The sequence below is a fragment of the Lactuca serriola genome, chromosome 7 (assembly GCF_051521515.1).
Source record: "Lactuca serriola cultivar US96UC23 chromosome 7, Lser_US96UC23_V15, whole genome shotgun sequence".
Lineage (NCBI taxonomy): Eukaryota > Viridiplantae > Streptophyta > Magnoliopsida > Asterales > Asteraceae > Lactuca > Lactuca serriola.
In genome coordinates, this window is record NC_136414.1 from 148,360,798 (window position 1) to 148,377,870 (window position 17,073).

At 33.2% G+C, this 17,073-nt stretch overlaps 1 protein-coding gene, 1 long non-coding RNA gene and 1 pseudogene across 2 annotated transcripts; 1 reads left to right on the top strand and 2 right to left on the bottom strand.

Annotated features, from left to right (window-relative positions):
* Positions 1-3,870: 3,870 nt before the first annotated feature.
* On the bottom strand, positions 3,871-5,579 carry TBL12 (trichome birefringence-like protein (DUF828)). Its single transcript, XM_079010884.1, has 4 exons — positions 4,971-5,579; positions 4,788-4,901; positions 4,452-4,698; positions 3,871-4,362 (listed from the first exon to the last, which is right to left on the bottom strand). Exons 1-4 carry the CDS (start codon positions 5,498-5,500, stop codon positions 4,081-4,083), a joined length of 1,173 nt encoding a protein of 390 aa, XP_078867010.1. The 5' UTR covers positions 5,501-5,579; the 3' UTR covers positions 3,871-4,080.
* Positions 5,580-6,017: 438 nt separating this feature from the next.
* Positions 6,018-11,906, bottom strand: LOC145063281 (uncharacterized). The gene is made up of 2 exons (XR_013687905.1): positions 10,476-11,906; positions 6,018-6,204 (listed from the first exon to the last, which is right to left on the bottom strand). It is a non-coding gene; the product is annotated as an uncharacterized LOC145063281 (long non-coding RNA).
* Positions 11,907-12,720: 814 nt separating this feature from the next.
* On the top strand, positions 12,721-13,800 carry LOC145064441 (14-3-3 protein 9-like; annotated as a pseudogene).
* Positions 13,801-17,073: the final 3,273 nt, after the last annotated feature.

A 17,073-nucleotide genomic window follows, 5' to 3' on the forward strand; every position in this document is an offset into this window, starting at 1 on the left:
TCACAGGGACCATTTATGAAGTTTTGCCTTTTTTTTAAAAAAGAAAAAAATATATAATTATTTAATATTAAATCTCTCTCTCTCTCTCTCTCTCTCTCTCTCTCTCTCTCTCTCTCTCTCTCCAGTTACCGACAACCATCAAGAACCCAACCACACACTCTCTCTCACTAAACTTTGAAGGGATTCGTTCATTGGAAAATCTGATGCAAGTGTCTCAAGATTCTGAACGTGGGCAAAGATGTTCTCTCAAGCAATTTGTCGAACACCTTCAGTGCATGACTTATCTTCCCCACTTTCCAACCCATTTATTAAACTATCAATATCCAGAGCATGCAAATTAAACCTTCCCCTCATACATCCAATTGAGCAAATAAAAAGATCATGTATAAGAGGGAAAATACGAAATTGAAGAAATTGAGTCAAATAAAAGAAAGATTAAACACCTTTAATTGAAATAGTTGGTCGTAGGCAACCAAATTTTGGCGATGGGTATTTGAGATAATTGTGCATAAAGGAGCATGTAGGTTCTCAATACATAATCTCGGTTGATTCGTAAAAAACAACCCCTCCCAGATTACGAATCCTAAATCGACATTTAGAAATTGAGTCTCTGCAGATGGTGATGCTGATACTTAGATTGGAGTAGATAAGGTTGGAGCAGCTCTTGCGTGCATCACCAACAATAGAGGGTATTAGTTCGAAAGTTTAATCATGAGCAACAATAGCACTAGAAACATCAATAGCACTAGATATCGGTGTATTTCCAGCCAGATTCAGTGTCTCAATATTCTTTAAACCGAAGAGAGCACTGGAATCATCAATAGCACTAGATATCATCTCGTTGGTTAAATCCAGACCGATAACATGGCCCCCGATGCTGCATTTGGGTCCCAAGACACAAGTTTTGATTATAATGGGGCTGAGGGTCGATTCTTGAAGAAATTTAGGTTTAAGGAAAACAAGAATACATAGGTGGAAGATGACTTGAGGGGATGGTGGTTGCCTTTTCTCTTGTTCAAATCGACGTTCAATTTTGACTTTTTCAGTCAAACATTGTTATTCTATGCGATGATTTCATAAGAAAGAAATATGTGGGGCCCATTATATATTAAAACGATTTTTTTTTAAATAACAAAAAACTCATAAATGGTCCATATAATAGTGAAATGACGAAAATGTCATTCACTTAACGGCCAAAAGCTAACGAGGTTAGTGAAAAGGACCATTTGTTAAAAGTTTTGAAACCACATGGACCATTTTTGAAGTTTTGTCTTATTTATTTCTTGAAAATAATTATTTTCATAAGTAAGTCACGTAATATATCATATGGTATGATTTATTAAGTGATGTACAACACTTTGCACCATAAGGACTTTTGTCTTTTTCCAAAAAATTAAAGTTTATAAGTTATTAAAAAATGAAAGATTTTTTTATAAAAATCTTTCTCTCCTTTTCTTATAAAAAATGGAAATAATAATTTATTAATAATAAAAATCTTTTTTATTAAGCATGTAACATAATATATCATATGATATGATTTATTAAGTGATGTACAAAATTTTGGACCAAAAGGACTTTTATCATTTTCCAAAAGGTTAAAGTTTATAAGTTATTAAAGAATGAAAGACTTTTTTATAAAAATATTTCTTTCCTTTTCTTATAAAAGCATAAATAAAAAAAAGGGACAAGGAAAAGCTAGTTTTAACATTTTTATATTAGATTATTCATAAAGCCATACTTCTACTTTAATAGAGTTTTGTTGTTAGGGACATGGTGTCCTTAAGCACCAAGACTCAATATGTAATGACTTTGCTTTAGTTGTTTAAGTGACTAGTTTTTGGCTTTTGGTTTTACTAGTGAAAAAAAACATAGCAAGCATTTGAGATGCATATTGTCTCTTCTGTTCATCTTTTCTTAGAGAACATTTGCTCATTTTTGCTCTCTTGAAATTCATATTTGGATATGAACTTTAAGATTAAGAGTTTTAAGAGTTTTACATGACTAACATCTTAAATCAAGTAGAGTTCTTGTTGGTGTATCAAATGTTCTACATTCTCCATCATCTTCCAAGCCTCCCTTAGAAGATCCGAAGTCTACAAAGGATGTTAAACTTTATTTTTTTTAATTCGATGCTTGTTTTCTTTCCAAACTTTGCAACAAGATCCATGTTTGGTTATAACTAGTTTATATTTGTTCAAAATACTCAAGTCTTTGGTTGCTAAAATCTTGTTTTTGAAACTAATTTTGAATAAAAACACAACAATAATACCAATATAATAAAACAAATAACATGTGAATAATAATTATTAATTAAATATTATGGTTGCACATATTAATTACATATTTTAAATCCAATTACTAGATGAAAACTTAGCATAAGGGTGGAGGGTGTGGGAGTGAGAACAACCATGGGATTGACTAGGAGAGAGGCCCAAGATTAGGAAATAGGGAACAGCTAGGAGAAGAATGAAGTTTATCCTGATTTGGGTGGGCATAAATAAAGAAAAAGTTTCATGGAGGAAAAAAAATCAAGACTGATGGAGGTAGGAGAAACGGGAACACCATTCCACCCAATTTGGTAAGGGGCGGTAGGAAATGAATATGTAGGATGACACCGTGCATTCCAAATGAATATATATATATATATATATATATATATATATATATATATATATATATATATATATATATGTTCATGTGTTTCTTACATTTATTGTGTACAAGAATGCACCAACACGAATTCAGTAAAATTAAATAATTATTTAACTATATAAAGATAAATATATTAAATGTATCTATAATTATAATTCTCTTTTTTATGGAAACTAATTAAATTCGTCATTTATGTCAGCAATAACATTCTTTCAGGATGAATTCGCATCTAGGTTTTATGTATGAGTTTGTGTTTTGTTTATCGACCCACTCAGTTAAAATACAACAAAGTTGCATGAAATATGAAGAACGGGAATGTATTCCACTAGAATACACTCTTATTCTGTTAGAATATACTTTCATTCTTCTAGAATAAACTATTATTCTACTAGAATATATTCTTGTTCTCCATGTTCTAGGCAACTTTGTTGTATTTTGAGTGAGTAGGTCACGAAACAAAATACAAACTCATACATGAAAAACTAGATGTAAATTCATTCTGAAAGAATATTATTGTTGATACTAATGGCAAATTTAATTAGTTTCCATAAAAAATGAATTATAATTATGGAAATCGTTTAATACACATATAATTATGAAAATCATTTAATATCTATCTTTATTTGATTAAATAATAATTTAATTTTTATTAAATTCTTATTGATGCATTCTAACACATAATAGATGTGAGAAACATTTGAACCTAGCTCTCTCTCCGAATCAGTTTGCATTCAACACGATTGATACAACCTATAAATGAATCAAAAGCCTTGAACGGTTATGGAACCTTATATTTTCGTAACCATTAAGTTTTTGGAAGTATTTAGCACAAAACGGTTCAATTTTATCAAATAACCCTAAAAAAAACAGCCCATTAGTCTTACAAAGAATAACAAGTTTTATCAAATAACCCTAAAAAAGAAACAGCCCATTAGTCTTAGAAAGAATAACAGTTATGTAACTAATAAGTTGTTACTTATAGAGTTATAGTTATACTTATAGCTTTATTAAGATGCAGAATAATAAGGGGTTACCATTACTAATAAAAATGCAAGTTTTAATGTTACATTATGCATTCAACTCTTCTAAAAATACGACATAAACAAGAATTTATAAACAAATTTACAAACTAACATAACTTATACATCCGTTGATATCATTTAGCAATAAACCACACAAAAAGTAGCATAAATTTTCCAGAATAGAGCAATAAACCAATCAAAAAACAAAATCTTAACACATTTCACAACATAAATTGATACATCCTTTCAAAACTCAACTTTCATCCAACAAATATAATGAATCTATATATAAAATTATAAATCATCTAACCTACAATTACACAATACACCCCATAATCAACCACCAAAATCCCATCACCAAATCTCACTATCAACTCTTTCTTCAATCTTCATTTTGACATCATCATCATCTTCTCCCTATCCTATTCTTCATAAGTTGCCACAACACATTGACCCAAGTGTCAGGGACACCTGGCAGGCACCAATGCATGCAGTCCTGTCCCCACACTGACACTGCATCCTTCTTTCCTAGCCACGTGGCAGGATGAGCATCTGCCCTAAACTCACTTAAATGAGTCAAGTCAAGTAGTTCAATACTTGTTTCTTCAAGTGCTTTTATAATCAATTCATTGATTAATCTTGCTTCTTTGTTTACCCCATTGTTTCTGGGATCAAACCACAAGTCAACCTGTTCAGGTATCAGTATGCAAATATTGTATAGTTTTATAATAAGTAAATCATTCTTTCTAGAATCTTATAGCCATTAATGATTCATACCTCGAATTTCTTAAGGGGATCATCAAATAAGCAACTTCCATTTTGATTCCAATCACCACCATGGAAGTGTCTAGGTGATTGTAGTCTCCAAAACTTGAGTGTTTTTGGGAATTCTTTTTCTATATAAACAACCATGTTCTTGAGTACAATTTCAAGCCCTTCATACATATTTGGAGCAGGAATTATTGGCTTCCCTCTTTTGTAAAAAGCAAGAGGAGATTCTTTTGGAAACTTGTCATAACCCCACCTATAATATGTTTAACCATTAAACTAAAAAATTACATAAACATATAGTTTTCTTGATTTGTATTTTGAGAATTTTCAATGTGTATTTACCAGTGTCCAGTGTTGAAAACAAGAACATCATAGAAACCACCGATTTCTGCCCATTCTTTTGCTGGAATATCAACATCTACACGATATGCACCCTTGACTCCATTGATCTCCTGACTAATTTCAATCTAATGTCAATCTTTATACACGAATTGAAAATTTGAAATGGAAATCAAATTTGCTTACTCGTATTTTGCTAACAAAACTGCACGATGATATGCAATAGTGACATTGAATTTAGGGAAATAAGCTCCTCTCCAAGCCCCTTTCCTCTTCCATTTCTTAGCATCCATATCAGCAACCCTAAGTGTACACAATAAACTCACCAAGAAATTCTCATTCAAAGAATCCCCAATAAACCCAATTCGCTTATCCCTCATCAAAGTCATGAACTCAAACGGATCAATATCATGAAGCTCGCATTCCTCGGGTACCCATTTCCATGAATTGATCCGGTTCATGTTATCTCTCTGGTTTCTAATACAGTTCCATGCGTTTCTGTGGAAAGGACATGTCTCGTCGTAGAGAGGTCGTCGACGGGGGTCAATTACCCATTTTCCGGAGAATAGGTTACAGGGTGTTGGGGGTGGTGATGATGGGATCTTTGAGGGTTTTGAAGATGGGTATAGAGGGAGTAGTTTCGAGTAGAAGAAAATGAGTGAACAAGTCGACAGGACTAACCATGTTAATAGTGTTGAAGGTAGCTTACTAGCCATTGTTAATCATTACGAAGACACAGAGATACAGAGTAGAGAATGAGATCTGTCACGATGAGTTTGATGCTGCAGAGTTTGAGTTTTTTTTTTTCCTTGAAGAAAGATGTATTTCAAGTTTTGGTCCTTTAGCTTTTGTATTTTTACAAGATGTGACTGAAGTTTAGAAACTGTTTTGAAGGACCTGTAGATTATTTTTCTTGTATTTCTTTCAAGTTCTTGCCTTGGTTTTTTTATTCACTAGTGTCGAAGGAGTGGAATCATGACTTTTAACTAAGAGCATAAATTATTATATAAATATAAATATATGAATACATAACGCACTTATGTCTTATGAACAGTGCCAAGTTTTGTCCATCGGTCGTTTCCAGTTTTTTTGCTCTATGGCTGTATTGGAGTCGCTTTGTGTCTGTTGCTTAGCTTGGAGCCAATTTTGTTGCATGCTCCAACTCACCGTTATTATCATCCAATCAATGTTATCTTTACATATTTCAAACGACTATTTGTGTAACGCTTCAAATTCAAACCAAAATTTTCATTTTTAAATTACCCAAAATATTGTTCATAAACCAAGTCATCGAAAAACATAAGTGTCAAATACAAATCATCATCACTAAATATCAGAGTATCACAAAATGCCTCGGTAACAAATCTCCCAACGAGTGTGTACAATAAGATCTTCGGCTTCCCGCGACCCTCAGAAGTACCTTGAAACACATATAATCAACAACTGTAAGCACAGAGCTTAGTGAGTTCCCTAAAATACCACATACATCATAATTCATAACATAAATAAACAATTATGAGTTATCAGCAACCCTGAGGATTATCAGCAGTCCTCGTGGGCAAACAGCACGTCATGTGGGTTTTGGGTTTTTATTAAAAAAATCGGTTTCACAACCGGTAAAATTGACAACAAAAGCTTTAAAATTGTTGAATAAAACTAAAACTATTTTACCCACCAAGGTTCATTTTTCAAGAGTTAGAAAGATTAAAACAATCATAGATGGGAAAGCATAACAACCTTTAAAGACTTTAATCTTCATGGGAGGCTGGAAGTTGATGAAGTGTGGCATGAAACTCTAAAACAAGAGTTCTCTACAAGTATCCACCAAGCATGAGTAGAACCATCAAAACATGCTAGTATTTACTTGTGATTTGTTGTTCATAAGCCTTTGAAATATATACCAAATATATGTTCAAAAGTGAAGCAACAAAAGGGCTTTGTCTAGCATCAAAATGCAAGAGAATGGAGGAGTAGAAAAAACTTCAAATTCCGAAAATTTGGAAGCCCACATGGTGCTCTCCATTTTTGTTTCTAAGAGAAAACGAGAGGAAAGAAGTTGCAAGCACTTATATCAAATGCCTTCCATGTCCTTCCTTATATAATGGTTAAAAAGTGAAAGAGAGACCATAAAGCAAAAGCATGGACAACTTTGTTCCAAGCATGAAATGAATTGATTAAACAATTCAAAAGAAGACCATGTTTGGTCTCCTTACAATTTTCGAAAAAGCTAGGCACAAAACAGGACACAAATTGTCTCATAGCTAGTTTATATACACATACATGTTATCTTTATAAAAATTAATCATTTTTATAAAGAATTTCCAACATATATATATATATATATATATATATATATATATAACTAGTCATATATAAATATCATATTTTATATAAAACTATCTTTTATATAAATTGTAACTAGCTTATTTTATATAAAACTACTTTCTATATAAGTTGAACTAGTTTATTAAGATATAAATATAACTTATAAATAATCATACTTTATGATATATTTCATAAGTTGTTATTTCTCCAATAAATATTATTTCCACAAATAATAAATTTCCAATTAGTAAAATATTATTTCCATGAAATAATAATTTTCCAATTAAATACAAGTGTTGATATATTTATTAATAATCAAATTATACTAATAAATAATCAATTAACGATAACTTGCTATATGGTGTGACCCTATATGATCATATATTATTAGCAATATCATTCTATAATGAATCTTGGACATACTAGATCTTTCAGTGGGTTATCAGTAACCTAAAGACTATCAATAGTCTCAGTCATATGTAAACATCATAACACAATAATAACAGCTAGACCCAACTGGTCACCACAAATACAACTATTCTATCACACAGGTAAGAATAAGTGAGGAGACTCACCTGATACTGATGACATATAAATCTGACACCCGAACAGCTGGAACTAGACTCAGTCTAATATCACTATAATTAACCCTAATTAATAATTAAGGTCCATAACCAAACTCACAAGTCCAAATCCCATAACTAGGCTCTTTAAGGGAAAAAATGACCATTTTGCCTCTTCCATGGCCCAAAACCCTAAAACGTTGACCAAAAGTCAAAGTCAACAAAAAGTAAACTGCCTAGCGCGTATGTTGGGCGTACTCCTTCTTACGTGGAGTGTACAACTCAAATCAGTGACCAACAGGAACGGGCCTGGCTATGCGGGGCGTAGCTAGGAGTACGCATGGTGTACTCTGCTTGTTTCATACTTAACAACTTTTGAGTCTTATTCCTTTAAGACACCTATCCCAACTTCAGTTCTAACCATTACAGAATGTCTTAACCAATAAAGTCAAAAAATTTATGCCTTTACATGGCTAGAAAGGGCTCAATACACAAAACTCTAACTCCCAACACACTCTAAGTCACTTAACTCATGCATGGCTGGAAAGGGACCATCAAACAACCATTTTTATGAATCTACAAGACCTGAAACACATGAAAGTAAAACTAATATGCTCTGGAATACTCCATACTCACAATGGTCCAAGCTTGGGGACAAAAAGCTCATAAAAACTCAACTATGGAGATCTAGAAAGAAACACATCAAGGTATAAACTTTACACCTTCAAAAGATGCACAAAGTGAGGTAGTTTCTGGATCCAGAAGCTTGCAAGCAACACCACCTTCTTTAATAGCCTTCTTCAAAAAAAAAAAAAAAGCACCAAAATCACTAACAAGCTTCAAACTCCTCACAAACAAGGCTTAGGCTCAAGATTAGGGTTTTGAGGGAAGGGAGGCTGATAAGAAATGTCCAACGGAGGTATAAAGTGGATTAAATATGGAGCAAAACCTAAAATTTAGGGTTTAGGCGCTGAGATAGTACTCCCTGCGTACTTGCATGCGTCCCCTGATCCATGGATTGCTTGAGTACGCTGCGCGTACCTCACATACGCCTAACGCACGACTGAAATGTGAGACTTTTGCCAAAAAGGGCCAAACATGGAAACTTTAGATAGGCTAAGGGCTAAAATTAAAATACCTGAAAATCGGATGCTACACCTTGCTTTACTCTCTTCACAATTATTGCAATTTTTAGTTAGATGGATCTAATATCATAACCCTAATGTTCTTCCAATTTTCAACAACGGGGTTTTCGACTTCAAGCTTCACCGGTAAGTTTTTCATTCTACCATCAATTTTTATTATCCTAACCTTTAACCATGTACACGATTTTGAAGGTACGCTCTGCTTATAACCTTAGAAACCACCAGTCGAACAAATTGATTCTCTAAAGCGAGCCATGCTATGCTATTGCTGTAAAATTTCGACTAAGACTCATTCTTTATATCAAGTTTTGGAATCCATTTACATGACTTGAATTTCCGATCTTCTGTTTTAGTTTACTTTACGTGTGTTCTGATTACGGTTCATTATTCGCTTCATGGTTGTTGGTGTTATAGCTTCAATGGTTATCTTTATCGTTCCCCTTTTTTGCAGCTTGGGAATCTCCTAAAACATCATATACTTTGTTTTGTTACTTTATCCTTACAAAAGAAAGCCCGGTTTGCTGAAGAAGCCAAGAAAGAGAAGGCTTTAGACGAAGAAGATAACACCATAAAGAAAGAAGATGAGACCTAGAAAAATGAAGGGGTTGAAGAAGATGACGAAGTAGAACAAACCACACACACAACATGGTTGACAACAAAGAACATGTTCTTACTGTTCTTGCTCTTTTTTTGTGGAATATTGTGTCTATTCCCATGGAGGTAAATTGGTTTTGATTTGCAATTGTACTAATGGTTATTTTTTAGGGTATTTGTTACTTGACCAAGGGCCTTCTGTTTAATTTGGACAAAACTTCATAAATGGTCCCTGTAGTTTTACAAAATCTAAAGTTTTGTCTCTAACTTTAAAAAACCTCACGAATGGTCCATGTGGTTTCAAAACTTTTAATGTCTAGTCTTTATGGATCACCCCGTCAGTATTTGTCCGTTAAGTGAAGCGCATTTTTGTCATTTCACTACCCAGGGACCATTTATGAGGTTTTCGCTTATTTTTTTTAAATAAAAAAAATGAAATTTAATATATAAGGGGTATCTCTCTCTCCCTCTCTCTCTCTCTCTCGTTTGTTCTTCAACCTCAAGAACACATACATACACATACCCACAAAAAAAATTTGAAATAAGAAAAGCAAAATGATATCTCCCTCAACCTTGAGTTTATTTGGTCTCCCTCACAATCCTCACCACTGATTTTTGGACCTACACGTGAACCTAAGCAGATGAGCCACCGTCCATCGGAGCCTGATCATCGTAAGGTCAATAAAGGCAGTTCTCAGTTAATCTAATGGTCTCGAGCTCGCGCAATCAGATCTGTATTGAAACTAGATCGACTGGTTCAACGACCACTCCTGCAAAACTAGATCGACCAGTTAATTCGAACATTGCTTGTTGGATCGTGGTTGTTCATTCCCCACTCACCTATTCTATGGGGTAATTTCGTTGAGTATCGCAACTTCCATTGATTCTAGTTCATACTTCATTCATAATCATATTTCGTTTTTCAAAAAAAAAACCCAAAAGCTCTTATCACGAATTCAAATTTGATATTTCACAATTTCAAATAAGATTGAAGACGTAGAACAACTCATAGAAATAATAAATAATGTAGCAAGAGAAGGAGCAATGCTGATTTTCACACTCACTGATAAAAACATGTTGCCTCAGCTCGACACGCCTGCAAACGATGGGGTGTTCTATCCACCGACATCCTTAGCCCGAGCACAGAAGCAATCACATTGCGCTTATGCCTTGTTCCCAAGTTTTTTTTTGTAATTTCAATAAAGGAAAGGAAGAAAAATTTTGACAAAAAGAAAGGGAGAGGAAGAAAAATATTCATTATTTCGTGTTCCGAGTTCGAAGGAAATGAACGGACCTGAGTTAGGAGGAAAAAGAAAATAAAACTGAAAATTTTCCTTCCCCTCACTTTCTCCCCAAATCTGCCCAATTTAGGAGGAAAATATGACTCCAAAATCGTTTCCCTCCCCTCACTTTCCTTCCATTAATTAAACTCGGGAACACGATTTTCCTTCGATATCCCTCACTTCCCTTCTGTATCCATCCAGTGGAACTTGGGAACAAGGCGTTTGGCATTTCCCCCTTCGGGGCTGCCCCGTGGTGCCCCGTGGTGCTTTGGACAGGAAATTCCCCCTAACCGAAGATTACATCAAGAGAATCTATACAATTGAATTCACCATAAAACAAGATGACAGAGCTTTACCCCAGAACTTACACAAATAAGACATTGTTCTTGCTGGTGTTTCACGAACAGGGAAGACTCCATTGTCGATCTATTTAGCAAAGAAAGGATTTAAAGTGGCGAATGTGCCTATTGTGATGGGAGTTTCATTGCCAAAAGGCTTGTTTGAGGTTAACCAGGAAAAAGTGTTTGTGTTGACTATAAATAATGTTGTTTTGAAAACTATAAGAAGAGCAAGATCGAAAACTTTAGGGTTCGCGGAAGAAATGAGAACAAATTATTCAGAGATGGATCATTTGAGGCAGGATCTTGATTTTGCATGAAAGATTTTTGCACAGAATCCGACTTGGCTAGTAATTGGTTTATAATCTGGATAATAATATCATATTGGTATGTGGACTGGGTTAACTTTCTTTCTGGCTACATGAATGGGGGAGGGTCGATGGCGAGGGGTTTGTGTGAAGGAGATGAAATCTCAATGGTATCATTCATTTGGGTCTCGCTCAAAATCAACTCTCCTTTAACCTTCTGGAATCATGGATCAAGAATAATCTTGAATCAGTCGAATTCAAAAATGATAATCATCCACAGATTCACTCTTGAAGAAAGCTGTCTTCTTCCAAATGGTTTTAGAATCACCAAATCAACCCTCAAAGAGGCATAAGAACAAGCACAAATACAAATGCAGAACCTTGATGTGAAGGATGTTCTAGTCATAAACCCATCTAACCCACTAACGACATCACTAGGCTTGCATAAGCTCAACCTTCTCGTTGAAACCCAACAGCTTCATTTGTCTTTCTCTATATACATATTAAAGGGTTTTTCTCTTTCTCTCTCTAAAGGTGTATGTAGGCACCTGTTTTGTGTTTATATGTAAAGTTTGATGTGCAAGTGTATGTTATATTTTAGAGATAGAGAGACCCTTTTATTTTAAAAAATTATATATATATATATATATATATATATATTAAAATAATATAAAGTTTCATAAATGGTCCCTGTATAGTAAAATGACAAAAATACCCTTCAGTTAACGGCCAATACTTAATGGAGTGAGCAATAAGGACTAAACATTAAAAGTTTTGAAATCATAGGGACCATCTATGAGATTTTTTAACTTAAGGACTAAACTTTAGATTTTAGGATACCACATGGACCATTTATGAAGTTTTATCGTTTAATTTAGTTAGGCCATCGAACAAATCTCATTCCCTATTCAATCAAGAAGGTTATAACCAACCTCTTTTCCATCCTTATCAGATTTTATGTTAACTTTGCTTTGTAGTCCATTTGAACTGTGATTAAGAGGGTAAATTTATGTCATCCATTTTTCATTGCAATATCGTACTTCATTTTTTATTTAAAGTATTGTACTTATGAAATTTATTGAATCGAATCATGCCATTGAAGAGCAAAAAGGTGTGGTTTAACATTAAAGATGTGACTATGTACACTTATGGACATGTGGGTCGAGGGTACATAGGTGAACATACTTCTCAGTTCTGAAATTCGACTTTAAATCACACAATTTCATAATCATCATTCTGCTTTATCAAAATCATAATTAACAAACTGTTTAAACTCAATTGGGTGGTTGGGAGTCCATCAGATTAGTCGCCAGATTATTGTAATTTAGTTGTATCTATAAGAGTTTGGTAATATTTATAGTGTATATTTTCGACATGTAAAAGTCAATCGAAGTTCTAATTTATAATCTTTTTGTTACATATAACCTTATCAATGGTTTTGATGCAGAAATAGTGGATGCTATTAATAAGTTAGCAACGTTGGATGTTGAATTAACTGTTGAAGAAGGGAACTTGATTTCAGTTGGGTGGGGTCACGAAGGGCATCATGGAGAATATTGTCTTCAATTGAACAAAATGAGGAATCAAGAGGCAATAAAGTGAATGTAAAAAGGATTAAGGAATACAGAAAAAATTAAAACAGAGCTATCTGACATTTATAGTGATATCATGGTTGTGATTGAGGAACATCTCATTCCATCTTCTTCTACTGCTAAATCCCCCGATTTCTACTAAAAATGTGAGCATATTATAATACATAATATATAAAAATATATAACCAAAACATTTATTTTTCTTTTAAACTTTAGTTGATTTGTTAATGTGTTTATTCTTTTTTTTGAAGGAAAGGTGATTATTATAGGTATCTTGTAGCGTTCAAATCTAATAATGATAAGAAAGAGGTTGCTGATCAATTTTTGAAGGCTTATAAACTAATCTATATGTTTTTAATAGTTAATTAAATAAAATTTTCATTTTTCATTTTTTTGTTTGCTAATTTATTGAAATATGATATTTACAGTTGGCTTCCACTACTACAAAAGTTGATTTATTTCATTCTTAGCATATTTGATTGGGTTTGGCTTTGAACTTTTCCATGTTTTATTAGGAGATTATGAACTCTCATGAAAGGTATATTGTTGGTCGTTAATACTTAAAAGTAAAACTATTTTTTGAATATATTGATTTAAGGTTTTGATAAGAAGTATGTGATGACTGTTGTGTGTGTTTTGTTTTTATATGAATCATGGCATGCCACTTGGAGAAAAAACTTTTGATGTAGCTATATCAAAGCTTGATTCCCAGATTCTTTGAGTGAGGAATCGTTCAAAGATATCACTTTAATTATGCAACTCCTGAGAGACAACCTCATTTTATGGACTTCTGATATTCCATCAGATGAAGGTAATTACAATAGTATTATTTGACTGCATAAGGGTAAATTTGTAAAATTATTATTCATCTCTAACCCTTTACACTGTTTTTTATACTAAAAATGTATTCTAATTATATGCATTTTCTTTTACTTAAATAGATTTACAATAATATTCTTATATTTATTAGCTTTTTACAAATTTGCCTCACATCCTTTTTTCACAAAACCATATTTAAAAGCATCTGCAACACCCATCAAAACATAATCTTTTTCTAATAACCAAAACCCTGCATCTACCATCCTACCTTTTGATTTCATTTGTTTTTAATGATGAAACGGAAATGTATGGGTATGTTAAGTCAACATCTCGTTGATGAGCTTTACCTAACCTCCATCTGTTTTTATATATGATGTGCTGATTCTTGATGAAATAAAAAGCTTTTATTTAATCATGATTTTTAGAGAGGTAATCTTTTTTAATATACAATAAAGACCACTTCAAATAAGAGGAAAAAAATGAAAGAGCATTTACCAACATAATCAGTAATAACAATACAAACTTTTTAGATTAAAATTCCAAATATGTCCCAACCCACTTCAAACAAGAGAAAACTAAAAAAAATGATAGAACATTTACCAACATCGGCAATAACAATACGTGCCTAATAACAAGCTTGCTTCAAAATAGAAAAAAAAAAGATCTGATCATGTAGTTCACCACGGGTTCCCTTACTAGGTTACTATTATATTATTATTAGAAAAACTTAGTTTAGGTATTTAAGACATGTTTATTAAAATTAGTTTGGAATCTTGTAGTTGTTAACAGGAAACTATAACTTTTAATTGTAAAGAAATGTTTGATAAAAATAACTTTTAACTTTTGAATGTGTAAATTAGATAAAAAGTAAGAACCAAAACTTAAAACTTCTAAAAAACTATAAGGGAGGACTAAATGGGGTATTTTTTTGGGTTTGCGTTGGAGGTACCGAGGTACCTCCAATATGAGAGATCCTTCTCTTGTGGTACTGATAGTTTGGAGGATTTATTTACACAACCCGTTGAAAGTGTCTCTCTCTCTTAATGTTATGGTTTGTTGTATGTTGTGTATCAAACTTGTACCAAAATAATTTTATAAGTTTTTAAATAGTTTTGAATTAGTTTGTATACTTTTAATCTTTTGTAAATTAGTTTTGTATATATATATTTTTCTTTTGTGTTTATTTTAAAATTAAAAATTGAGTGGGTTGAGTTGATTGAGAAATATAGGTTTCCATGTGTTGTGGATTTGGAAAAGACAGAAGAAAGAGAAGAGAGAAAAGATGATGTGAAGCTTATGTGATAGTGGTTTGAGTGGGTTGGGAGGAAAAGACTCCCTCCTCCCTAAGGGAGGAAGAAGTGGATCCCTCCTAACCCATTCAACCCACTGTCACATTAGCTCCACTTGAACTTTTATCTCTCTTATTTCTTCCATCTTTCCCAACCCACAACACATGAAAATTACATATTTATCAACACACTCAACCCAATCAATTAAAAATAGGGAAAATGACGAAAAAAGCACTATATTTTGTAACTTGTGTCAGTTTAACCATCATGTTTTCATTTGTTGTAATAAAACCATCATATTTTTTAAAAACGTTTTAACCCGACCATTTTGACTTGAAGCAGCCGATAAAATAGGTTATAGATTAATTTTTGGCATTTGAGCCTAACACTCATACACTTAAAACAAATTTGATACTCCTCCAACAAACGAGCGGGCGGATTTTACTGTTAAGTCGATGCAAGCCCCAATCGATCGACATTAAAGGTTTATTAAAACTGATCGTCTAAAAGGATTACAAAATTGAAGCAAGTTGGTTTCTTTACCAAGTTTTTGAATTATTTTTAGTGAATCGAACACATTACATTGCAACTTAGGGCTTCTTTTTTTGGGTTTCATGTCAAAATCGAATTTAGGGTTCAATGTTTTGAATTCTTTGGAGTTTTAAGGTTTTGTATCTGATTTTAAGTTTTCATGTTAGACTCGGTTTCAGAGTCTAATAACAGGTTCGAGTTAGGGATTCTTTTTTCCTATTATAATCCATCAATATATGTTTGTAACATTGATTATTATGTTATGACAAGTGTGTAATGGAATCATATGCAAATATACATGATTTTAGTGGTGAATGTGATAATGGAATCAATGATAATGAAAGTATGGATGTAACTCTTGATGAAATAGCAGGGGGTATGAACTTTACTCAAAATGATGAGTTTCTCAATTTGTTATGTGATAATGGTAAGCTGTACAATTCATTTGTTGAAACTCTTGGGCATGAGGAAGAATCAGGTGGGTCACCAAGTATACCAGAGGCTGATGGTGATACAAAAGGGATTGAATATAAATTTCTGGTCCACAACCCAAAGACTAAATGGAGTCTTATGAGACCAACAGTTGAATATATATATGAGAGCCCACAATAAATGAAATTTTCTTTGACCAATTATACGGTGGAAAATGGGTATCCTTTACAATTTACAAGATGTTACAATAAAAGGATACAAGTTAAATGTGGAAAAGCAGGAGATGGAAAAACATTTCCATTTGTTCTTTGGGCGTTGTGGATGGGACGTGATCGATCTTTTCAAATAAATAAGATTGTGGGAAACATTTATGCATTAGAATTTATGACTTTGGTGCACTAGTGAAACCAGATTGGATTGGAAAACACTACGTAAAGGAGTTCGTTGCTAAGCCCAATATGAAATTGGATGACTTCAAAGATGATATACAGAAGATGTTTTTTTGTAAGATAAGTAAGAGTCAGTGTCGTCGAGCCAAGATAAGAATTCAAACAATTATGAAGGCAAGATTACTGAGCACTCTAAGAGGTTGTGGGATTATGCAAATGAGATTAAATGACCAAACCCAGGATCTACTGTGCAGTTAGGCGTTCATGTTAACTATGATGGAAACTACTTTCATAGATTTTATGTATGCTTCAAAGCATTGGAAGATGGATGTAATTGAGGGTGCCGAAGGATCTTTGGACTGGATGGCTGCTTCTTAAAGGGAAAATTGAAGGGTGAGTTGCTTGCTACTATAGGTAGAGATAGAAATAATCACATATACTCTATTGTGTGCGTGGTTGTAGACATAAAAAATAAAGATAATTGGAAATAGTTTATCGAATTATTGAGTGACGTCCTTGGATTAAATGGTGGTATGGAGTTGTCTATTAGTTTAGATCAACACAAAGGATTGATTGAGGCAGTAAAGGAGGTCCTTCTACATGCAAAGCACAGACAGTGTGCGCGGCATATCTATGCCAGCCTGAGGAAAACATACCCTAGTGTGGTATTAAAGAAATTTT